At 42.2% G+C, this 26,575-nt stretch overlaps 1 protein-coding gene across 7 annotated transcripts in view; it reads right to left on the bottom strand.

Moving 5' to 3' along the window:
• The window catches only part of agrn (agrin), a 245,088-nt gene that overhangs the window by 72,332 nt on the left and 146,181 nt on the right, over window positions 1-26,575 (bottom strand). For all 7 annotated transcript variants that reach the window (XM_051426468.1, XM_051426470.1, XM_051426469.1 and 4 more), the window contains 3 exons: window positions 11,633-11,857; window positions 9,202-9,426; window positions 6,069-6,275 (listed from right to left, as the gene is read on the bottom strand). In XM_051426468.1, the coding sequence (XP_051282428.1) occupies window positions 6,069-6,275; window positions 9,202-9,426; window positions 11,633-11,857 (657 nt within the window). The remainder of the gene's footprint in view (window positions 1-6,068; window positions 6,276-9,201; window positions 9,427-11,632; window positions 11,858-26,575) is intronic.

Genomic DNA, 26,575 nt, shown 5'->3' with positions numbered 1-26,575 from the left:
TTCTGACACCCTGTTGACCCACATTTCTCTGCAATTTCTGCACGATGACAGCCTGCGGGCTGCAGTAAGTGGACTGTCGGTCCCTAGCTGCTGTCAATCTGGCTCCCACAGCACTTCCTCTAATTAACTTGATTAGGAAAAACAGCACTGGTGATCTCAGGCTGACTTAGATACTCAAGCTCCACGACTGTTTGTGAGTCCAATCACTGCAGCCGGCGGAGATGCTAATCAAATAAACATGCAAATGATAAAATATTCGGCGCACAGAGTCTTGACACCTAAGGTGACTGATTTTCGTTCCCAGCTTTGCAGAGCTCTTTGTCAATGACAATGTGTCTGCCGCTGAGTGATTTTGTGTTAACCTCCGGAGGCGACAGGCAACACATTTCAAGCAACTCACTCGCACTTGTTTGAGTTTTTCTGCGCTTGCAATCATCCACTCACGCACACACTCAGCTGTGTACACATGACATGACAAAAGAGCTGTGAATAAAGAATTTCTGTCCACAAAACTAGCTCTTTCATTTGTTCCCTCCTAGTTTGCCTGCCAATGCGCTCCTCTCAGACTGTCTGTTTTAGTGGTTTTACAGAATTATCCTCCTCTATGCTCTCAAAAGCTGCACTGCTGCTTGTATTTCTATTTTATGAACAGTCTAACTACCAATTTAGAAACTCTCTACTTCCTATTCTACTAATATCAGACGTGAGGCCAGTGCATCAACAGGCTCCAGGGAGTTGTGGTGAACCACCTCACACACCCATTGATTCAAAGTACTACCGAATATGCACTAAATAACTTGACTTACAGGGGCTGCAGGAAAGACCCTCTGGTCAGGAAGTAAGCACTGATATAACTTGGGCCAAGACAAAAAAGGAATACTAAGATTTAATTAAACATTTTTATTACAAAAGTAATTATTTTTTTCCCTAAAGGGACATGGGAAAAAAAAAAGAAAAGAAATGTTTCTAGTGAGCACTAGATACTATCTTGTGAGCACTAGATCCCTATCTAGTGAGCACAAGATACTATCGGATCTAGTGCTCACAAGATAGTATCTAGTGCGCACTAGAAACGTTTCTTTTTGTTTTTTTCCCCCCATGTCCCTTTAGGGGCTCCGTATGGCTCTCTGATACTAAATTTAAATTTTATTTTTTAAAAAGGTTTATTGTGAAAAATGTTTTTGTTCCTTAGTGGAAGTCAAAGTGAAGCCTTCAGACTAATTCTATTTTTATTATAATACACTTCACTTTTAAGCGTATCAGATCTGTTCACTATCTCCCCTACTGCACTGCAGAGCTTTCTATATCTTTCTGTACTTTACTGGGAATGCTGCTGTCCATTACACACACACATACACACACACATAAACTCTAAACAGTGATTGAACCATGGCTTTTTAGCACAGCACAACTGCAGATCCTAATATCTTTTCATAAAGCTGCAGGCAGTTTATCTCAGGGCCGAGCAAAAGCACATTAAGTCGAGTATGTTACACACAGGTACGATGAGGAGCTGAGGACCCACTAAGCAATTTTGATCATTATTGGTGAAAGCACTGTAGAGATGTGGAGCACTTTCTGTGTCTTTGCTGCCAAATTCATCAGAATGTCACAGCTTAACTGTTTCAAGTACTGCTATAATGTCAGTGAGCCTTCACACAGGCCACATGTGTTTGCTTTTGTATGTGGTGAACTATGAACTCATCTTCATCCTAAAGTTTTTAGGGGTCAGAACAGAAAAAGCAAGAAAGAATAAAAGCCTTTGAAAACATTAGCGTGGTGATGCACCTGGATGGCTTGTTCCTCCTCTAAATATAGCTGAACAATTACAACAACATTTCTGCTACAGTTGCCCAGGCTGCACGCACACTTCCTTGTTTAGTTTGTGCTCGTACCCTGCTGTGATGTCAGGAGAGGAAAAACAGGACTTCACTGCTTCAGTCAAAAAATATTCTTTATATGTTCCACGCTGTGAAACGCTTAATTGACACTGTCTGTATGGATCGACAATCAATTATAAATTGACCCCAGTGGAGTTTTCTTGCCTTTTAATCAGACTCTGGATGTTCTTATTCAGCGTGAGGTTGAAAGAACTGCGACATGGTAAAAGCTCTATAGTGAAGTAGGTGATTAGAACTCCGACAGAATCATTATGGTGGCAAACATAATGAAAACGAAGCCTGGAGTAAAAAACAAAAAACCTGTCAATATTTTTAACAGTGAGCAGTGAAGTCAGCCGCTGTGTCCTCTCATCTGCTTATCTGGTGATGACAAACATCTTTTCTTCCTCCAGTGTCACAGGGCTTTTATATTCTATCTCAGGATCCAAGGCTGCAGACATATTCACCCTCTTTCCCAGCATCCTGCTCTGATTCACTTCCAGCAAATCCTTCACAGGCTCACGTGTTTTCTCGGACATTTTAAAGATTTGTGACAGCGCCTGGACGTGAGTTAATCAGCTAAACGCCACGTGGTGCCTGCAATCTCTAAATTGAAGAGCTTCAGATATCAATCAAACACTTTTCTGGGGAGGATAGCAGTCGGGACATTATAGACATGTGGGTTCTTTGCATGACCATTCTTTGTGGAGGCGAGAGCCGACAGGGGACGGGTGACATTAGGCGCTGTCACCCACATGAGAAAGAGATTTACGACGGTGTCAGAGCTGAAGAATTTCATCCGTTTGACAGCTGGCAGTGCGATCGATCACCCCGCCCCGCGCACCACTCAACCAATGAAACGAGGAAAGAGATCATTATTTATCAAATAATGATAATTTAATATATCAAACTCTTCCTTTTCAGCTGTTTGAAACTCTGTCTGAAGCCTTGAGTCTCTGTGTGTATGTGTTTGTGTGTGTGTGTGTGTGTGTGTGTGTGTGGTGTGTACCACAATGACACAGCGGTCATTGTGCAGTCGTCTTTTGACACTGCCAGTCACTGTCAGAGCAGCGGCACAATAGAGCACAAAAGAAGTGTGTGTCTCGCACTGTATACAGTGTGTGTTCCTGCCGCGTGATCAGTGTGGGCTATTGATCGATCTCAGACAAGTAAGTCTTTGCGAAAAGACACACACACATGCACACATGCACACACGCGCACACACACACACACACAGCACACACACACACACACACACACACACACACACTCACACACTCCATGCATCCCTTGGGCATCTGTCAGGGTTGTGAATATTCTAAGTCTTTTGGGCAGTGCTATTACAGAGAGGAATCTCTAGCTAATCTGGACTCAGTCCTACTAACACACTGGCAGTAAAAAACAAGGACATGAGGGACAGAGGAAGAAAAAGAAAGAAAGAAAGAAAGAAAGAAAGAAAGAAAGAAAGAAAGAAAGAAAGTTCTAACATGCACACACACAAAGACACACTCCTTGCATGCATATCATATGTCTGACTAAACCAACAGTCTCTGTGGGCACCTACGCTTGCCTCTTTTGATGTTTAATTAAAACCGAATCGGGGGAGGGGAGGTGGTGGTGGTGGGGGGGGCCTTCATAGCGTTCTGTTTGGAAAAATATGCAAATGTCAATAAAAATGCATTAAAGAAACATACTACCAGTCGCTGACGGCTGCGATGCGCAGGGGAAGGGAGGAAGGATGAAGAGAGAGAAAGAAAGTAAAATAACTAAACAAATGAGGGGGGGGGATTGAAACACCATTTGCCAGAAATAATAACGGAGCAAAACACATAAGAGCTCGCCATTTCCACTGTTTAATTTATGCACGGCTCAGACGGCCCAATAATGCTAATGAGGGCTGGTGCCCCCTGATGCTGACAACTGGAGATAACTTTGGTATTCAGCTCCACCCCAACGCCTGGAGGATGGACAGATCTCTCTCTCGTTTTATCGGCCTCTGTCACAGCAACAATGACAATGCAACTCTGGACAAAATGACACAACATGTCGGCTGTGAGGATTCGTTGTCTGAGGGAGTGCAACACCAAGCAGCATGAGCAGTTTACTCTGGCTTTACAGTGCATGCTGGGTTATCGAGTTTTGAAACAGATAAAATGCTTCTAATTCATTCATTTACTGAAGATGGGATGTTTAAATCATCTTTAAAAATTGCTAGAGAGGCACTTGGACTAGTTCAGAGACAAAAATTGATTGTTAGGATACTAGTGGATGACGAGTTTAAAGGGGAATCCATTAAAATTTTACTTTTGCAAATAAATTGGAGTTCAATGCGTTTGTGTTGGAAAATATGATTTGTTTAAATCTGAGGGTCAAGGGCAAAGCAGACACACTGCTCTTCATGTTTTATTATTTCTGTCAAATCAATACAGCTGTCCAAGCTGCTCATGGTTGGATACGTACCAATAGTCGCTTCCAGTTTGGTTTAAATTGTATAAAATGGCCAGATTAGCTAAACTCAAAGACTGACACATCTCTTAATGAATCTTATGTCTCTCCTCATTTTATTAGCAAAGAGCAATCTGCAATGCTTTCAGGTGGCAGGCTTCTTAGTTTCACCAAACAGAACGTAGATACTGAACCATTCTGCAAAACCCCAGATTACCTTCAGTGATAATCTTTCATAATGTTCAAATCATTTTTTTTTTTTTATCATCTGCGCATGGCAACTATGTGATATTTAGGGGAATATTGTAGTCACGGTAGTGATGAAATGAACTTGCTGATAGGGTTATGTCAATTTTTGGGGTTGAGACCCTCCAGCTTGGCTATAACACATTTCATACCAGTGATTTGAGCTTATCACCTTATTGTTTCTATATCGGGATCTGCAATATCTCGAGAACAAAGCTGGTGAAAAATGTATGCAAAACCTTTCATATGTACTCATTTCCTTATCAGATTATAGTTTCATGTAGTGAGCACTACTTGACTACCTACCATCTCAGCTAACAAAGGTGGTTCAAGATCTTACCTCATTTTTAACTTATTCTCAACTTTAGTTACTTTCAGGGGGTACTTTCAAGGGTAAACCTAAAAGGATCGAGTATAAAGCATTCAAAAGGATTCAACAAAATGCAGACGCACTCCGCCTCAGCTTTTATGCTCACCGAGCTTTGTGCATTCGTCGGGCAGCTTTTATGAGATAGTCCTGATGATGGAGAGAGGGATTGTTTGGGAAGCAGTGAGGTTAGGAGCTGGCATGCACTATTGCATGCAGAGCGAAAGGAGTCAAAGGTGAGCAGCGGTTGGGTAGGTAGGTAGAGGAGAAGCTTTTCTTTTAGTTAGACAGGAAATGAAAAATAGGGAGCAGGGGTTAGAGGAAGACTTCTCCAACCTCATGGATCACATCTTTGCAGGATAAACAGAAGGAAAGGACATTAATGACATAAGGAGACACACAGAGACAGTAGGAGCGAGAGGAAAAAGACAGCAGTACAAGACCCCCTCCTGTTAGGTCCTTTCGGAGCGAGGGGAAGGGCTTCACCCCTCAGAATCCGCCTGATGAGGTCGCCCACTGGGTGACCCCACTTTTCCACCTGCAGCCAGACAGCCAGGAGGACGGCCACATTGGACAAAGACAGACAGACAGACTGACTGACGCACTGAAACAAGAAAGAATAGCTTTTTTTTATACAAGAAAAAAGCAGGACACAAGACAAACAGACAAAGACAGAGGAGGAGAAAACGACAAAAAGTCACCGAAGTGGAAGACTGGCACTAGTGAAGGAGAAGAAGACAGAGAGCGGATGAATGAAACATGAAGGTGGCGTTTTGGTTTTGGGAGTGTGTTTGAGATGGAGGGATGAAGCGTGACAGGGATGAGGAGATGGATGTGAACAAGGAGGAGTGACGGCACGGTTTTTATAAGGAAGGGACACACGTCCTGTTGGTTTGAAACCCCAACCCCCCACCCCCCTTCGGAGAGCATCACCAAACCATTACAGACACTTTTCAGTAGGGTTTCAACTGCAGACATACACACAGAAGAAAAAACACACTGCATGGGCATCATTAAATAAGCAAAGAAAGACACAGAAGAAGAGAGGGATTGATAAGAAATAGCATTAGTCCCTGTAAAAACCCCAAAGGAGCTGTTACCCCAGTTTCCCATCCTTCAGCTCCACTTACCACAGGGCCCTGGGTGCTTGATGAGAATGAAGGTCCTGCTCAGGCACTCGGTCTTGCGTCGAACACAGTCGTTGGGGTAGGTGTGGCCGTCTTTGCCGCACAAGGGCTTGTAGGTGCCGTCGCACTCGATGGGATCGCAGGAGCAGCGGGCGCTCAGCTGTTCCACTAGACACACAGCGTTGAAGAGACAGTCCTCCTTACAGTCCTCTGGAAGAGAGGGAGGTGGGCAGAAACGAAATTAATTTAGGATCTATGAATTCCTGCCTAGTACTATTCGGAGTTATCCTACCCCTAACCCAGTAACCTCCTGTACCCAGTGGCCCATGCATTCGTTCTATTTCTCCACTCAATTCTTCAGGATTTTGCTTTAATTTGTCACCCATCTGTATAGACACTGATAAGGCTTTTTTAGAGCAGTTTCCAGCTGCCAATTTTATAACAGTGTGGCAGACTGATCACCATAGAGGAAAGGACAACAGAAGTACCCAGAAGGCGTAAAAAACAACATTTCAAGCTAGCAAAGTGTTGAACTGATTGTTCTTCCTGCTGTGTGACACTGCTGGTCCAGCCATGAGGAAATAAATCAGTTTTCATCCAAACAGTAATTACTTGTTAGGGTGGACTGATGTCACTGGTAGTGCGTGTAAAAGCTTTTCTTTCAGCAGCAGAGGTTAAGCCATTTCCAGAAATACATGAAATTGCTATAACAACACATCACAAATGAAAACACCTTCGTTAATTGAGTATTAAAACAGTCAGTCGTCATTCTGTAAAGAATCTGAGGGCATGTTTACAACAATACAAAATAAAATGACAAATACAGTAAAAGTAAGTGAATGTAAGATTAGATAAATGCAATTTAAAGCCAATTCAAGCCTAGAAATAACAGTTTGCAGGTGGACGGATACAAAACTGGTCATACAAGACAGTATGAGTAACATTTAAGAGTGTTTATTAGTTTCTGTTTATTTTGAGTGTTCATTATTTTATTTCTTGCCTTTAAAGCACTTCTGTCGAAAAAAATATTAATTTGTTTGTTTTTAAGATTCTTATTTTTTTCTGAACCTGAAACAGGTGAATTCTCTGAGAGTAATTTACTATTGTGACAGAAATTGCTGCTGTCACCACACAGGCGACTGGATGATGGAAATATTAGAATTTATTGAAATGTAGCAGCTTAAGTATACCATTATTTCTACTTTAGTTCAAAATTGTTTTTCTTACATTCCCCCTAACTTACTAATCTTATTACAATCATATCCATGGTAACACACTCTACGAAGTGACACTTAATAATATTGTGACTGACTGTTAATACAAGCTCTTTGCTGATGTAACCCATGACAACTGACTGGAGATCAGGTTTGCCATACTACCATCTAACTTTAATAATAAAGTTCCCCAATAACTTTAATAAAATTGGGGAACTCAAACTCAAGAATTTAATATTGGGGTCAAGTTAAAGTCTAAACTATTATATTCATTACATTTTGACTCGCTAAGCAGAAATCTACTGCGGAAATTAAGAAAAAAGAAAGAAATACTGGTAATGTGAAATGGCAAATTTGCCATTGAAGTGAGAAAATCCAATTTGAAGCAGACCTCTGTTCTGGAGGCGCTCACTAGGCTTCGAATTTACTTCATTCCTGATCAGTGGATCAAATTTGTACAGCAATTCAATTGCTTCTTCTCTTTTCTTTAAAAGCCTGTCATGCCACACTTAATTACATCGCCGCTGTATCTGAGTGAGAGGGCTACAAGGATGTGCAATGTCATGGTTACAAGTTGAAATGGCCATTTTCATTAGATACCAATTTGTAATTTGCTTAGGGATATGATTTCATGGATCTCTGTTTCAAATTGAATTATTCTTTCAATTGAAAAAGGCAGAGCAGAAAAGGGGTAAAAAAGAGAAAAAAATAGTTCATCCACTTGCACACGATGGCCCACACATACTCACACACAAACACAAACACACAACGCTACTTAGGCTGGGACTTGCGCAATTTTAAGCCCTCACACTCCTCCATCAGCCTGTCAAGCAGAGCAAATGGGAGAACCAGGGTGTGTCAGAGAAGTGTGTATCAGCCTTCATTGTTGAGTATACCAAAGGGAGTCCTACGGTGATCTATTCTTGTCTTTGGTCTTGTCAGGGGTCTCAGTAAATGGGTAGGGGTCTCCGCACATCACTGCCGTAAACCGACACAGTTGTGGTTTTGCGAAGCCCCTGCTGACAACACAGCGGGAAAATTGGATTTCCTCCGATGGCTATCAGACATACAGTAAAAGCTGACAGCTCTTTGTTGACTAAGGCTTAAACCCTCTGTTCTAATAGCACAGATAACAGCCCTGGAGGCTCTTATCAGGCTGGAGGAGGCTACTGCTGGCATGGATACAGTACAGACCCCGAGACCTCAGAGTCATTTATCTCTGTGCCATAAAGTGGACAGTTCAGTTGAGTTCTAATGCTAGTTCACCTACACATGTTCAAATTTGAGGAAGAAATTGGGTAAAATATGTGAATGTGTGCATATATGACAATGTGATGCAGACATTTTGTGACTGTGTTTGGCTGACTCTCTTTAAAACCCATACCAACCTTTGGGGGTGGTTTGCCATAATTAAATCATTGGACTATTTTTGTTAAGTAGGCCCTTGTGATTAATTTGGACACAACGTTTTGAAAAATGCATTGCACTGTTGCAGAGCCTAACTGCTTTGAAAGAAGCAGGACACTATACTTAGAAGGTTTCAGTTGTGTACTCCCGAGAGCATTGTATCTGGATTATTTTTACAACAGGGCAATCTGTTTGAAAATGACCACAGTGAGTTTCATCTGTCATCATATGTACATAATATGTTCATATATTAATGTCATTTTCATAGTACTAGCACCCCATGAACAGTGCTAGTGCTAGTGTCCTGCACGTGAAATGGCAGGTGGAAAAAGATTACATCTAGGGCAGTTCTTGGGGTAACTAAGCTGGCCACGGCACAGAAAACACACAGCTACAACAACACAGGTAAGTCAGGAAAAACTAAAATTGATTAACAGTAGAGCAGGGGGGTCAAATGACAAAAAAAGCTACTTGTCTTACATATTGTGCACAAAGCACGGCATAACTGCCCTTACCCAGCCTTCTGCAACGCCCTGCGTGGATCTTCCTTAGCTTGATGCCTTTCTGCCTGCCCGTTGACATCATGACACACTCGTTGGAGTAGGATTGGCCGTCACTGGCACACAGAGGCTCATTATCCTGGGGGCACGAATCCGGCCGGTTATAGAGGAGGGGCTCGCGGGAGAGAGCCGTAACCTGGCACAACATGTTCAGGCTGTTCTCACTGTCTTTACACGGGTCTGTGGAGACATTCAGAAATATGTAGTGCAGTACAGAGCAGTATGTAGTACAATTTGTATGTAAAATAACTAAATAACTAAAATAAATAATAAAAAAAGGCTGTTTTATGTTAATTAGACCCTGGGGAATTGAACAAAAGCTTTAATCAAAACCATCTCTGTGCATCTTTTGGACCTCTGTGGAAAGCCAAACAGCTATACCTTGGCACAAGAAAAAACACATCAAAAACATAACTACTGCGATACTATGTGTGCTGGCTTCATTTCCTCGGGAACTGGCACTCCAGTAAAGTTCCTGTTAGAGCTTTGGTTAGGCTGTTTTTAAATTAAACTGCAGTAAACAACAATATGCCTGTGATATTGTTTTAGGCTAAATAATCTCTGTTTAGGTTGAATGCATTAACTTTTGTTTGTTTGACAATATTTGTCTAATAAATTCAGAGAGACGAGAAGAGACGAGAAGAGACGAGAAGAGATGAGAAGGGAGGAGAACGGAGGGAACTAAGAAAGGGAAGAGGAGACATGATCCTCCATCATTGCTGCTCCACAGATATTATCAGTGACCCGGCAGCTGAGAGCAGCTCCGAGTGGGACCTTGGATGTGAAGAGAAGACAAGGAAATGGATGAAGAGACCGTCGGTTTGATTTGCTCCCTGGCACCTCCCTGCTTCCAGGGGAGCGTCGGTCTGGCACGCTGGGCTGTATCAGTCCGTGATCATAATGGAATTGGTTTGTGGATGTGTGGGACCAGGGGTGTTACTCCTTGAAACAGGAGCCTGGGCTTTATCCTGCTCGCTACGCTTTCAGCATGTGGGAAGACAAAGGATTTATGTAGCACCGTGACATATCAAATCACTGCCAAGCTGACGGTCGGTGAGTCATTCAAAACACACCAAGGATGAAACACCCTATCATCGGGAAAGGAGTAGGGAGGAAGAGAAAGAGAATGAGAAAGAGAGAATAAGGGAAAATGGTTTCCAAAGACCTCTGGCAGGGATACAAAGAGAGACAATGCAGGGACATAAAAAGGGACAGAGCGCTTTGGAGGGCTGGGAGGCGGAGTGACCACGGCCAGCTCTGGCTGGGCCTCAGATTGTTTTCTATCAGCACAATGCAAAGGCTTGCAGAGACTAGTGACCAAGCAAACAGGGGTTTTATCGTAATGCACGCAGTGTCTCTGCATAACGCAGTGCTTACCCGCCAGCCAGACCATTATCTGAGAGAAAGACCATTACCTCCCATTAACTGAGAAGAACAGCTTCCAGGATCCATGCTTTCCTCTAGCTGAGCAAGTAGGGTAATTACAAAACGAATGGCCTGTTTGCTGCAAAAACTAGCACTGCGGATAAATCAACTGCATTTGTCTGGCTATGGCTAGCAACTTGAAATAGCCAAGGCTTTATATGAATGGCTGTCGGAAGATTTAGAGGACCATCAGGGGAGACTGGTTCCCTGAGCATCGGCCCTCCCCGGGGAGGACGGGCCAACTGAGGTCACTTTGGCCAGCTCAGGCTGGATTTATACGACCAGCCTTCCGCCAGCGGACCTGCACATCCATCTCTCGTTGCCCACCACCCCGCTCTGTCTCCTGGAGGCTTCGGCTGCTAAGAGACAGAGTTTGTGTCTGCTGTTTCTTCCCCTCCATCTGGCTCGCCACCAAAAAAAAAGAAAAAAACACTCAAAGTTGAGTGCCTTGGGAGTAAACAACCATCGCCTGATGATAACAAGGATGAGTGAAAAAAGCTGGGCCCGTCGAAAAAGACAACGCTGAAGACCTACTTAGAGAAAACAACAATTCACACCGCAGGAGTACCTGTGTGAAGCAAAGCAAGCTGAATGAAAAATGAGAATTAGCAGAGGCGTGCCGTAAGTAAGTGGGGTTTGTGAAGTAGAAACAACAAAAGCCAGAGGTAGTAAACAGAGTGAAGTGAAGAAAAGAGAGGAAAGGATATGAGTATAGAACATAGAGAAAGAAAAGTAGAGCGCTTACATTTAAGCCGAAATGCCTAATGCCTATGTGTTGGTTCCAAAGTTCAAATGTGAGGGTTTTCTACTTTCCCCCTTATGTGATTGTAAATTTAACATCTCATACAAACAAATTAAAAGAAGGTAATTTCTTACGAGACTAAATCCATACATCAATAGAATAAATTAACTGATCAATGAAAAGAAATAATCCCAAAGAAAGCATGAGGCGAGAGCTCACCGCAGTGCCCTTGGTATTGCACTCGTATGTTCTTCTGGTTCTTGCAGGCGTGCTGATGGAGCTCACACTCGTTGCGGTAGTCCTTTCCATCACTGCCGCACACTGTCTGCTCGGGCTTGCCCTCGCAGCCCAGGGGGCACATGCATTTAGCTGACAAGCCATCTGACGACTGGACACAGGTGCTGCCGTAGCTGCAGGTCACCTCAGTGCAGGGGTCCTTCAGAGCTGCAGGCAAGGGACAGACATGAAAACAAGGTTTAGTCAAAAGCAGAGGGGTTCTTACATTGAAGAATACACCTGTCAACCAGCTGTTCTCCAGGACACTCACTGCTACTGTACACTGGAGAGCATCATGGATGACAGGCCACCTCATTTAAGTGCCTGCTGGTGCACTTTTGGAAGCTGAGCGCAGTTATTCTGGGTCTGAAGAACTACTTGACACCCCTGGGTGAGGACGCACTGCCATAGCTGTCTACTCGTACAAACAAGTTGCGATTCATTTCGCAGCGCAGCATGAATTGATTCGGAGGCTTTGCATTCAAAACACATTCTCTATTGCTATGCTTGAGCATGCTTTAATCGCCGCGGCTGAAAAGCGACCCTCTGAATATTTACCTTTCTGCAAATGAGACTGAGAGGAAGGAGGGAAAAAGGTAGTCCCCCCTCCCCGCCCCGAGGACTTTGTTCCCACCCTAATTAAACAGCATGCCACTTGTCGCTGAGTGACTCATTCCAATGATAGGAGAACTTTTAATTTCGCCTGTTTGCCACAGTTGGGGCTTTTCTTGGGGTTTCATATGCTCGACAAAAGGCGGCCATCAGATTACAATCGCTGTCATCTCACTGCATGATACATATTTATGACTGTCATGGACAAACATGCTCTCCCTCGAGAGAAGCAGAGCGTCTGCAGCCCTCTCATTTCCTAAGCCTGCCACTTTTAGAATAAATATTTACCCATGTCTGATATTATCCCCTCTTTTGTTACAACCAACATGAATGCATTTGATTTGAAGGCGGGGGGGGCAAAATTCTTTGCTGTGCATTTTGTTTAGTGTTTTATTTCACCTCTTATCATTCTATTGAAGAAAAGACAATAAAGGAGTCTGTTCCAGGCTTGGCTTTTTTCAAAATTCAATCCCTTCCTTCAGGACGGAATGGCACTGCCTTGTTAAGAGAGACTGCAATGTGTGCAGAGATATATTATGGATGTGTAAGGAGACAAGAGTGCTACGAGGAGTGTTCTTGATCAAAGGATATCCCCCACCTTGCTTTCCTCATTTTCATGACACATCCCCCCCCTCTGTTTTTTTCCCGCTCTCTTCTGTCAAGTCCTTTTGAGGTTTGGTGCGCGAGACTCGTTAACGAACGCTCCCCTCCCCCCAACACATTTTATATTTGTTCTGTCTTACAGCAGCAACTTTGAAACTGACTCTAGACCTAATTTGTGGCAGAGACACCTCAAAAGTAACTTCAAAATAAAATACTAAATTAAATCTCTAACTCAGGGTGACAGATGGAAAATGTGTCACTGAAATCATAAGTCATTGTGAGCCATCGATGGTGGCTTAATGGCAACCAATGCGGACAAGATAGCGATTGTGACACTTGGCCTCTAATTTCAGTCTAATCATTTGAACAATGAGACACTGATGACCTGTGGGAAACAGCACCGAGGTAATGTGCTTGTTGTATCTGCCAGACCAGGTAAAAGGTCATGTTAAATCACAGCAGCCGCAATTACACACCCAATACACAATTTGCACTTTTAGTTTGGGCTCTTGTTATGAAGCATGCCGTACTGGTAGAAATAACCTTCACAGCCATACTGTTTTGATGCACCTGCCGTTGGGAGGAGGAGGAGGTATGTGTCTTGACAAGAAGAAGCACCTTGTCAGAGCGCTTTATGGTTTCCTTAAAATGGTGGTTGTTAAGGTGGAGGCGGCAGTCACAGCTACCGAGGAAGAAAAGGAAGATGAGGGAGAAGCCCAGTGATTCTCCTCACCTGCAGAGAGGACCCCTGTTTGCTTTGTGACAGCAAACAGCACCCCTGCGCTTCTTGATCTCATTAAATAACAGCCAGGGCTTTCTCTCTCTCTCTACCCCAACACTCTTTTCCTCCGAGCGAAGCTGGCGTGTTGACAGGCAAAGAGGGGTGCGGGCGATTGTAAGGGGCACGAGAGCTAGGTAGAATAGGAAGGGGAGGTGGGGCCTCTTCATTTGAATGCTAACAGGGGCCGATTTGGATACGAAGCGCAGCCTGGATGGGGCGTTAGTGCAGATAAGCCTCCCTTCTCAGACTCAGACAAGCAGGCAAATTGCCTGGGCGAATGTGATCGGTGTAACAAGCCCACATAAAAAAAAAAAAAGGAAGAAAAAACACGCTCACCACAGCAAACTTCAGGGAGTTCTCGCTTATATTTTCTCATTATTATCATGAGAAAGGTGCCAAAAAAAGGAGGAGAAAGAGAGGAGCTGAAAAAGTCAGCAGAGCTGGCTTCGCTAAATTACAATGATCCTCGCTACCAATTAGATCAGTCTCTCTCGCTGGAGTGAAGCTCACTGAGGTTTAGACTGCAAGGATAATGAGAAAAAAAGGCAGATAAGGATACAGATAGACTGACAGATAAAGACACAAAGTGACACCGAAGCAACGGCATATCAGCACAAACAGAGAGAGAGATGACATCTCCGGCTTATGGTGAGGGAGGGAGAGGACACTCTAAAGACCAGCAGGCATTCTGGGGCCCAATTACAAGAATCCATTATGTTTAAAATGTTTATTTACATGTTTATTAAGATTGCATTTTCTAAAATCCAGTTACTACTGCGGGGAAAAAAGCACTTTGGACTCATTCCTGTCAGTCCATCACAGTTGGACCTGGATTTGACTGAACAATCGCTCCCATTCTACTAATCGCAGGCATGCAGCATTTGAATAGACACACCTCCTGGAATATCTACACTCAGCAGGTTCACTTCATTTGAATCAGAGGGCCGGCATTGTCTGCCAGTCGGGGCATTGTGACTGGACTACCTGCGGGCCTAATTGTGAATTCATGTGCTGGAAACACCTTCACACATCAAGAGCAACGCATGAACATCATCTTTATGGTGTATTCAGACTGAAGGTAGCGTGACTGCATATAGAGTCCATGCGAAGTGGACAAGAAGAGACACAAATTCACGAAGAGTCTGTGCCTATTTGGAAGATTTATGACTACAGTTCATGAATGTACAAAGAGGAAGAAGAGACTCAAAGAAAAGCAGAGGGAAAATTATGAAAAGAATTGGAGTGCCTGGTGATTTTGTAGATCAGGCTGAGCTGTGTAACAAAGTCAGGACTTGTACGCTCCACACACACACACTAGCTAGCTACAGCCTAATGTCTTTACAGTTAAGAGCTTTTGGGAAAATAAACTTGCAAAAACACTTAATTTTGAACACCGTCAATCTTCCACATTCACAAACAAGTGGACATAGATTGCAAGATTCAAAATTAAAGGACCACTGTGCAGGCAGCTAGCAGTGAGATGGAGATAGCAACCAACTGAATACCCCTCAAGTCTTTTTAAAAAAAAAAAGAAAAATTTAGGGTGCTTAATTTTTTTTTTTTTTGTTTTTTTTTTTTTGGGTATTGGAGAAAAAGGGGGGTGCAAAGACTCTGTGAAAGAGGACCCGTACCTTTTGTAGATAAAAACATCTCACTCTAAGGTACCAAAACACAGCTTTTCTTATTTTCAGGTGATAATACACTAATGAAAACATACCTATAAATATTATATTCCATCTCTGCCCATAGATCCTCAGAAATGTTACACACTGCCATCCAACCTTTAAGTGACTTTCTCAACTCTGTTTGAGCTGCCAATGTAAAGAACTTTTGAAGAACATTTTAATTCAAAGTTGTGGTGAATCTTTTGTGTCAACAACTCTGCCATATTTATCTCTGAGTGTTTTTAATGCATATATTTTCAATAGAAATTACAATGGAGGAAATGTACGGTAGTTTAATTATGCAAGGTCTCTTTTATTGAGTATTGACATCAGACTCATGAAAAGCACAGAACCTTCAGCGTGACACTGAAGAGCAGGTGATGAGGGGTGATGTCTCCCTGAAAAGTGGGGCAGAGGGGTTTTGGAGGATGGGGGATTACAGTGATCCTCTCCCCCTCTCATCTCTCCCCCTGGCAGCCAGCAGACAGCCAGGCAGGTGGGGAGCTCTGCTGCTCTCTGATCCACTGTTTTGTGCTGTAGTTTATTAATGCTTCATTAGGGACAGGGAGCTGTCAGCGCCATGCTGGCTTTACCCGATGCCCTGCCGCCACGGCACCAGCAGCAGCCCAGATGTGTGTGTAGTTGAAGATTGTGTGTGTTCATATATGCCAGTGCACGTTTACAGGCAGTCATGGAGTTCAGATAAGTCTGAAAGTGAGTTTGTGATATGTATGCATGTGTATCTGTGCATGCATGCGTGTGTGTGTGTGTGTGTGTGTGTGTGTGTGTGTGTGTGTGTGTGTGTGTGTGTGTGTGTGTGTGTGTGTGTGTGTGTGTGTGGTGCTTCCTGTTGTGCTGGTAGTGATAAGGGAGGGAGCAGGGGGTTGGAGCTAATCAAATGCAATGATGCGATGTGGGGGGACTTGGCAGTGTGTGTTCTAATCAGGAAGCCTCCCATCACCAGCAGGGAAAGAAGAAGAAGAAGAAGACGAAGGAGAAGAGAGAGAAAGATAGAGAAAAGAGAGAGAGAATGTGACAGAGAGAGGATAAAAAGCAATGTGGGGATTTAGTTAAGAAAAAACTGCAAGAGAGCAGAGCAGAACAAGACACATGCAAGAAAACATCCAGGCATTCGAGTTAAGGAATAGTTAAACATTTGGGGATATATGCTTATTTGCTTTCTGAGTGACGCATTTGGAGAGAGCCAAGCTAGCTGCTGGAAAATGACTCATAGTTATTATGTTAAGCTAAGCTTTACACCTCCGGACACCAGTACTTACAGCTGCACTAATCAGTGTTTTTATTTTATCAACAAAGGGTCAAATCACTATGTGTAATGTGTAAGGGGTAGCTGTTCCTTGACATCAATCAATGCTGATCCAACCTAGCAGGAACACTTTGACTACTTTCTGCCTGAAATCTCAATTTACTCACTAGAGTAAACTATTGAGTGTTTACAGTGTTACTAAGGGAAGAGTGAATGGCAGGTCTTTTATGGGAAAAAATCCCCTGGCATATAGGAAGTTATGCATTTCAAAGTAAATAGAAAGAAATTAAGATTTGATTGACATGTGAAATGCCACAACACTGAGCACTTCACAAAAAAATAAATAAGCATGTGGGTGGTTTAAACAAAGAAAGGGACAAGTAAGCAAGGGAAGGCTTAAAGTTAAGAAGCAGAGAGGTGGCATAGAGAGAAGTGTGTAGAAGTAAGATAAGGAGAAAGGGTCAGAATGGGGGCAAGAAAAAGGCAGTACAGAATGGTCAGAAAATAAACAAGATTAACAGACAAGATCAATATAGACCAAAGATCCAAGAACTAAATATGGATGAGAATGTGCAGCCAGACAGCCAAACCAAGTGATGGGGAGCAGGAGGCAGGGACTGAGGGAAGGCCAAAGGATTAACAGTCCTACACACCTCTCCAACATGCTGACAACACACACACACACACACACACACAACATACATATTTACACACGCACACACACACACACACACACACACACACACACACACACACACACACACACACACACACACACACACACACACACACATACATATTTACACACACACACACACACACACACACACACACACTCACACACACACACACACACACACACACACACACACACTATCTCTTCACTTTCTCTACTGTGAGGCCAATAGCTGGAAGATGATTCTCTGTGTTTGATGTAGTTCTTCAAAGAGCTCCATTGAACTGCAGCTGTTGCTCTCTTTTACACGCTTTGCTGTTTTACCCTTGAGAATGGAAAATGAACCACAAAAAGCCCTCATCATACTCTAGTTCGCTGGCCACACACTCACAGTAAAGTAGTGGTGTGTGAGTGTACTACAGTATGTCAGATAGCGCTTGTCTGGACAGATTTTAACCTAAACGTCTGCAGTTTGAGACAAGGGGCGGGGACTTCAAATGCTACACCTATTTTGGAAGACAATAATATTTTCCAACCTCAAAAAGATGAATGTTTAAGAAAAATATAAATGACATTATAAATTATTAAAATGTTGTAATGCTAAAAGGTCTTATGATTCCAAAATAGTCGATTTTGTACCGTTTCAGTGGCAGATATCTCATCCTTGACAGATGCAGTAAAGCACAGGTTGGTTGCTGAAATGACTACACAGATCCCATTCATTCTGCTGAGTGACAGAAAGAAGGCAAGACGGGATTAAAACGTCTGGATGTGGCATTTATGACAAACACAGACAGAGATGTACAGGGTCTTTGAAAGGACAGTGCACAATTTAAGAAAAAAACACTTAAATTATTCACTTAAACATCAGCGAGTATTAAAGCACACATTTAGAGATACCTCCTTTGACGGAAACCACATGGAGCCTTGGGCAGTTACACTGTCAGACTGACAACAAGATTGAATTGATTTTACGTGTGATAATCTGAATAATCAGAACATCATTTTACAAAAACCTACTCCTCAAAGGGGAAATGATCAGGCCCCTCTATAAGTCAGTGGTACATTTTTTTCTGTCTTGGGTCCCCCTCATAAGAATATAATTTGATATTTAAACAGCTAATTGGTTGATTGTGCCACATTTATGTTGTGAATCATTGCATACAGTATGGATTATGGTGGGAATTGAATTTTGTGGTCTCCAGGAAATATACACAGTAAATATGACAATACAAAATGGTACAGCAGAAAAAACTAAAAATTCAGCAGATACAGAGGAACATTAGCATTCATTTTGGCCACCTGAATATTCACTCTCTTTTAGCTCTGTTTTGGTCTCCACTAACTGCTAAATGCTCCACTTTGTTCACCAGCTAGCCACTAACTTTGTCTGTCCGTCATTTCATGCTGGGTAGGTAGTTCACAGTCAGTTCATCAGAGCATTTTGCTGAAAAGCCTCTGTAGAGCTGTGGGGAACTGCAGAGTTGGGTGATAATTCTTTTTGGGGATCATCACATAAGTGACACATTTCACGTAGAAAGAAACTGAAGAAAAAAATCCTGGATTGGGATTTATGTATTTAGGACAGTTGTGTAAGTGCCATCAGTGCCCCGCTAAGGGACTCTCTGGATGGTTATACATCATGTGTCAAACCATCCGCATAGTTTAAGTGTTACAACTCAGTTTATTTCAGACCTGTAATCCATATAAGCAAGCTCAGAGAGATAAAAGATAAGAAGAAAAGACATCCAACACTTGCTGATGGACAGTCTCTTTAACCTTGGGGCCTCCCTGTCACCTTAATGGCCTGTGGGAAAAATTCAGTATTACCTATTGGAAAAATGTCAGGACTTGTACCAGGAGTTGTGTCTCTTAGATTAAGGCTGAGGGCTTTTGAAAGCAGCAAAGAAGATCTTGGTGCCAAATTCAGTCGGGGAGTGCAGTCGGAGATGCTATTAACTGCTCGTTTGTTTACCTCTTTATGGCCAGGATCACACACAATCAATAATGCATTTATGTTGTTTTAAATTGTTGAGCTCTACACCAGGCACCCCTGGATCAAATGGAGTGAGATGAAACTCGTTAGACCGAGTTAGAAGATTTAGCATTATGGCAAACATTTATACAGCTAGGTTCACTGATGAAATGTCTTCATCACTAGAACTGCACTGAGAGCAACAAAACGGAGAGATTTTACTTGTAGTATGTATAATAGTTTAAAAGCTGAATAAATCCAAAGTACACAAACTGACAACAAAATAAAAACAGAAAGATGCTTAAATTAATGAACATCCAATGCATTCTGAATGTCATCCTGGCCCTAGAAAGTGGTACGAGGACTCATGTGGGCTAAGTGGCGCATATGCTACAAGTTCCTTTCATTAGCTCCTGATTAACGGGAGCCGGTGGTGGTGGGGAGCCAAAATCAGCACTGATGTGCAGCGAAGCGTTGGCTAATCATACTTGGCCTTTGCCATCAACACTCGCTAATGAGTGATGGCCGCTGGGCGCAATATGCTGTTCAGAGCTGCTAAAAAGTCAGTTACAGTACGTTTTGGTCCTCGACACAAACACAGGCACATCTGTGAGAAGACATACGGCATCCACATGAATGCATGATGAGCTTAAAGTCTGATAATTTGCTCTGCTTTATCTCTCTTCTTGACAGTCGCCTTCAAATAAATATATTAAAGAGTTCTCTATCAACAACTGATGTAAGACTATTGATGTAATATAGCCATTTCATGGAGGCTGTTCTAAAGTCAGTAGTTGCCAACCTGTGGGTCTCAGCCACAAAATGAATGAAAAACACAGAATTACATTTATTTTTATTCCGTCCTGCACTTCACAATTTTTTATGAACTGCTGGAGAGTTTTACCTCTTCAGGATTCTTAAGGCTGCTGAACTGAAGCAATAAGAGAAGGGAACATCACTAATTGGTTGACAGCTTATACAGTAGTAAGTCATGACTTACATTTCCACTTTTTAGATAAACTAAAACAACACAACAAACAACAAGAAAAGCAAGAGCATTAAAAACCTCATCACCAGAAAAAAGAAAGCAAATACAAATGCAGGAATACCACAGAAATGTGTGCTTGGCACCAAAGATTGAGACTTAATTTAACAAATAACAAAGATCCAGAGGATTCTAATATGACCAAAAGACCAACGTACTGTTTATCAATTTCTAATTTTGCCTCTCTCTCTCTCTCTCTCTCTCTCTCTCTCTCTACACACACACGTACACATGGTTTCAATCAGATAAACCCCTCAAATCAGCCTTGCAATATAGGACCCTGTTTAACATGACAACAATTTAATTCAAGCTATTTTGATAAGCCTCTCTGGGAGAGACAGAATGAAGCTGCAGGAGGAGCAGAAAGTACTGACATTAATTCAGAGCAAATAGTAGATGAAAATAACTGGGATTGATTCTCTTCCTTTTCTGGCAAGCATTATTAATGCAGGCAGGCACTGTGTTTGTGTTTGTGTTTGTGTGTGTGTGTGTGTGTGTGTGTGTGTGTGTGTGTGTGTGTGTGTGTGTATTACTCTAATTGTGAAGAAAATTGTTAGATCTAGGAGTAAGAAAACAAACACATTTCAGGGAGAAACTAAGGTGTATTGGCCTGTCCTCCCAAGCCTCAAAAAGTTAGAATGCAGTTATTGTGATTAGGGTAAACAGTAAACAAAGTCACATTCACATTGTTGCCAGAGAAAATAAGTCATACCATCAGCATCGCCAGTCAAGTGATTCTGATAAACACTATAAAACTGACCTGTTCGATCCTCTGTGACATAGCATTTTAATAGTGTCTTGCTCGTATAATTCCACTATAAACAGGACACAGCCCACAGAGGAAGTGTTCAAGAAATGGGCATGCTCCACTGCGACAAACAAAAGAAAGGGAAGTCTGTTAGTTGCTGGCTGTAAAAGCAATTCACTGTGAGATGTTTTGTACAAAAATGTGGGTTCTTTTAAAATGAATGAAATCCAGCCAGCAGCATGTAGTCGTTAAGTCTTACTGTAGGTAATGCAGTTGAGATACAGGTTTTATAAGATGATGGGAAAACTTTCAGTGAGAAACAATAAAATGTAATTTAAAAAAAAAAAATAGCTAACATGGAAGAATAATAATATTAATTACTAAATAATTAAATTATTTCTAGTGGATCATTTTAAAGTAACTGCGTTTTTGTATTAGTATTTATAGTCAGTATTTTAATTAACTGTAATTATCTCTTTATAATAGAAACTTTTGTTTTTGCTGGCGGAGTCCACCACTGCCACTTAGCATCCAAATTGCCCATGTAAGCTTACATGGGATTCACTAGAAATTATTCATGCATGTACTTCATTGTTACTGTTCACAAATTGTATCTAATTTATGTTACCCTCAAGGTAAACTGATAGTTGTTAACCGTATTAGATACAGTATCACTACACACATATTGGTCTTTCTCTGAGACTTTTGGCAGTGAATCAGATTTAATACAGCAAGGAAGGAATAAAGCAAGAGGGAGCAGTCACAGTAAGCTGTTAGATGAAGAATTGCAGAAATCAGGCCGCACACTTCCAACTCCTCCTCAAGGTCACCAACTCTGCCCTGCCATCAGTTAAAGCAACTGAGTTAAGAGAATCTTGGGAAATGACTGCACCATCGTTCTGTACTTGCTACTTGGTGGTAAAATGGTGGTAAGTAAATATAGTGCACTACATAGTAATTACCTACTGAGTTTCTTTTCTCAGTCCTGGTCGTGAGGACAAAAGCTGGGTTTGTCTCCTCCTACTCAGTTAACCGCATTCACATTCCAACCCAGGTGTGAACAGTATCTCATCAGATCGCTAACATGAGCACCAGCAGGACTCTGGGTCCTGATGACCTGGATCAATAACCACTGCGCTCCTTCATCTCGGCTGTGACATGAGACAATACGAGTTGATTCACAAACACACGTGACAACAACCATGTGGCTGAATAACAACTCGTTTTCATTCGCTGTACTGCAAAGAAGGCGAAAGGTGTGGAAGTTTAACACCTGTTTGCTCATTTTAAATCAGCAGTGCTGGAATTTACAATCAATCTCCCACTGAACACAAGAACCAACTAATTTGTCCTCTACTGCCACGATGTGAACACAGCATTACTCTGGGGAGTGAATGCAGTTGATGGACGGCCCTTAAATAACTAATAAGCCAGGAGTGGTTGTGTATGAGTATACAATGCAGTGAAGAAAATAGAAATCTTTTAATATATTAGAAGATTTTTTAATTGTTATAATTGTCTCGCAATGATAACAAGTTACAAATAATTTGTGTATCCGCCCCGTGATTCCGATCCACTCCACAATTTAATGGGTTCTTCTTTGGCCCGTAATACTGCTGACGAACAAATAAACAAACAGCACCAACATGGATTCCATAATCACTGCTCCTCCTGGTGGATAGATAAAGGTTTTGCAACTGGTTTCCACACATGGTGCTAGGGGTATTTCAGGGCGACACTGCATTCACAACTTCATCAATGGGGGAAGCACATACCAACCAAGTGCAGATGAGGGACCCAGCGGGGCTCAGACATGGATCAGACTGGGCCCCGTCACAGACCCATTTTAGACGGCTGCACTGTAAGTTAATGAACTGTTGCAAATAACTTTTTGTTTGGTTTATAGACAAGTCTGTCTCTGTTGTCTTTATAACTCTTCAAGCCAATAAAGTCCCTGACTGGAACAAAATTTTGTGAAAGTAAGTTTGGTTTGTTTGAGGATATGTGTCTGCGTTGTGTGACAGCTCCACACACACACATACACACACACACAAACACAGACCATTACATATATATATATATATATATATATATATATATATATATATATATATATCTATACACACGTACAATAGAAACCAAGCAAATACAGAGACAAACAGATATTTTTTGGAAATTCAGCTCCTGACAGTTGTCGCCATTCTTGTTCCACACAAATACAATAAAATATCCACTATTGTCTGCTGAGCTGGTAGTTATCCTCATATTTTCAACACCACACTGCTTTTATTTTCACTCCTTTCCATCTTTTCCAAAGTATACGCAGAGAAAATAACAAATAACGATGTATTATTCAGGAGAAGCCAAATGCATAAATACATTAAAAAGTCTCAAAACACAACCCCTTGTCTGGTATTAAGCAGGTGCGTATGTGTGTGTGTGTGTGTGAGTGGATATGGATGTGTGTGTGTGTAATCGGTGTTTTGCCTGCAGGTTTTAGAGATGCTGGGGAGAGAGAGAGAGAGAGAGAGAGAGAGAGAGAGAGAGAGAGAGAGAGAGAGAGAGCGATGAGGAAGACAGGATTTGTCTTACAAGTATTAGTGGTCGCAGGGAAGTGGAACAGCGAGTAAAGATGGATAGAGGATTCCAGCAAAGCCCATTATCATCTCTTTATGTGTGTGAGTGTGTGTGTGTGTGTGTGTGTGTGTGTGTGTGTGTGTGTGTGTGTGTGTGTGTGTGTGAAGGATGATAACAAGAATGTATATTTTTCAATCTATCAGTTTGCAAAATGCCTACAGTGTGTGTATATTTCGCTAAGTATGCCTGCGTGAGTATGTGTGTACATCCATAGGGGTATAAATAGAGCATCAGTGCACACAAACACACACACACACACACACACACACACACACACACACACACACACACACACACACAGTCAGTCTGTCAGGTTCTGCATGTTATGGTTATGAATACCAAGCAAGAGTCAATGCCCCTGGGAAATGAAAGCACGAAAACCGAGTTATTTACAATGACCTCTCGCCCTGTGTGTGTGTGTTAGTGTGTGTGTGTGTGTGCACATAAATGTGTTCAGCAATCACCCCGGAGAAATTTGATTACTCTCTGTGTTGTGTGTGCGTGCACGCATGTTACTACTGATGAGAGTAGCAGAAAGACGCAGAGAGAGACATTGTCTTAAAATCTTATGAATGCGATTGGAAGAGGAGGGAGGGGCTGAGAGAGGAAGACAGAAAGTGAAGGAGAGAGAAAGAAGTAAGAAGTGGCGAGAGCGTGACAGAGTTATTTTTGGCTGGTCTAACAGCGAGCAAATGAAGGAGAGTTGGAATGAGAGAGATGTGAAAAAGAATGGACTCAAAAGAAAGAGTGAAAAGGGAGGCAGGAAATGGGGGATGAAAAGAGAGATGAAGGGAGGAAAAGAACAAGGGGGGATTAGTGGAAGGAGTGAGGAAGAAAGGGAGGTAATGGCAAGAAGGAAATTGGCGGGATAAAACCAAGGAGGGAGATAAAGGGAAAATTGGAGGAAGATTGGAGAAAGGAAGAGAGAAAGGAATGAGAGGGGGGGAAGAAGGAAAGCAGAAAGGGCAAAAGGAGGTGCAGAGGTAGAGATGAATAATCGTCAGTTAGACGGTGCAGAACACTGTTATCTGCTTCGGCAAAGCCAAAAGTCATCTCCACCATCTACAGCTATTACCACCAGTCCACTGTCACTGGGGGCAACCGGGCGTGTCGCCGGGGTAACAAAAGAGATCGCCAGAGCATGAGCAAAAAAGAAGTAGAGGAAAATGAAGAAGAGGAAGTGGAAGGGGAAGGGGAAGGGGGTATGTAAAGGAGGAATAAAGCGGGTTGGCTTTCATCCTGACTCTCCAGCGCTGCTCCAGAACGAGGCTTTTGCTTGCAGGAGATTTCCTTCCATCCCAGCCAGCTTTGGGCCCTATGAGGGGATAAATCAGGGCTTTACCCAGCCCAGCCCAGACACCTTAACAACCAGCCAGACCAGCACCAGACAAAGAACAAAAAGTACAGCTGGGGTAACAAGCTCAGGCCAGAGATGGTTTTAGCATCTCCAGGGAAAGGTCTAACAATAGTTCAGAAAAGACTTTGATAAACAACAGGTGAACAGGATATAGTGCACCATTTGATTGGGCTACCAAATCATTCTCAAATAGATTTTTCCGCCATCTCACATAACAGTTTTTGCACTGACAGAGGGAACACACATATGTTGCACCTCAGATTGCTGGAAGATTAGAGGAAAACCTGACATAAGGTGTTTTAGTAAGGTGTCGTATGATTCACATTATTTTCATACTCATCAGACCATTCGTTGAGTCTTCCTGTCCTGTATAGGGGTGTCTGAATTTGTAATTCATTTATTCAGGTTTTCCTTTCAATTTCCACCATCTAAATCATCCAACACGCAAATGACACAACACAGTATGTTCTGCAAAAAACACACTTTGCACATGTACAGTATCATCAATTCTGTATTTCTGCAAATATATCTGAGTCAAAAAAAGGGCTCACAAATAACAATTAATGTGCTTCGGCGAATACATTTAGGAGAAAACAAAATTGTTGCTGGGATTATATTTACTTTAACACCAGAGACTGGGGTTTTGCATCTTGACTCCCACATGTACTTTACTAAAACCCTCATGGTTTGGTAAAATACTGAAACTGTAACCCATCTTGTGTATTGAGGCAGCATTGGCTTTTTATTAGTATTTAAGACTGCAATCTTACCAAATATTAACAAAGTGCTTTGAGTTTTCAAAATGTAAAAATGTTAATCATGCTTAGTTGCCAGGAGAGGATACTGGAGGGAAAATAAATCCAGATACAGTGAACATTTTGCAGATATTTTCTTTATAAATATTTCCTCATTAGGTTGATAGAAAATGTAATCTTGCCGGTGTTGTGCTCGCTGCGACACATATTTGAAAATGTAAATTATTTGTATATGAGACAGGTTTGATCCATACAAGTACGTAATAAATACAGAAAATGAATTCAATTGCATCAAATCACTGAACGGCTCTGAAAAGTTCTATATAGATTATAACTGAATACCTCGAGTTGCACCACATTTTATATGCTTAAGATGGAGAGGTTCACATCCTCCTCGTATTGGGTCTGACTGCCTGCAGTATGTTAGAGCAGACAGAGCAGCAGGTGTGGAGTACTGATGCCTTTCTCCTTTCACTGTGAGGACACAAGAGTGTGTCAGTGCTGGAGAGATAAAGCCCTCTCTAAAGCACACACAGAGTGAGAGATAGAGAGAGAGCGAGAGCGAGAGAGAGAGAGAGAGAGAGAGAGAGAGAGACACTGATAGAGTAGGGGAGGAAGCGGGCCGTGCTCATGGCCAACTCTCTAGAACACACTCACACAAAATCAATCTCCATTGATCACTCTCTCGAACCCCAGTCACCTCACTCACACACACACACACACACACACACACACACACACACACACACACACACACACACACACA

This window comes from Dicentrarchus labrax, unplaced genomic scaffold, assembly GCF_905237075.1.
Source record: "Dicentrarchus labrax unplaced genomic scaffold, dlabrax2021, whole genome shotgun sequence".
In the NCBI taxonomy this organism is placed as follows: domain Eukaryota; kingdom Metazoa; phylum Chordata; class Actinopteri; family Moronidae; genus Dicentrarchus; species Dicentrarchus labrax.
Note: the sequence above shows the minus strand (reverse complement) of the source record. Positions and strands in the feature narration are given on the sequence as shown.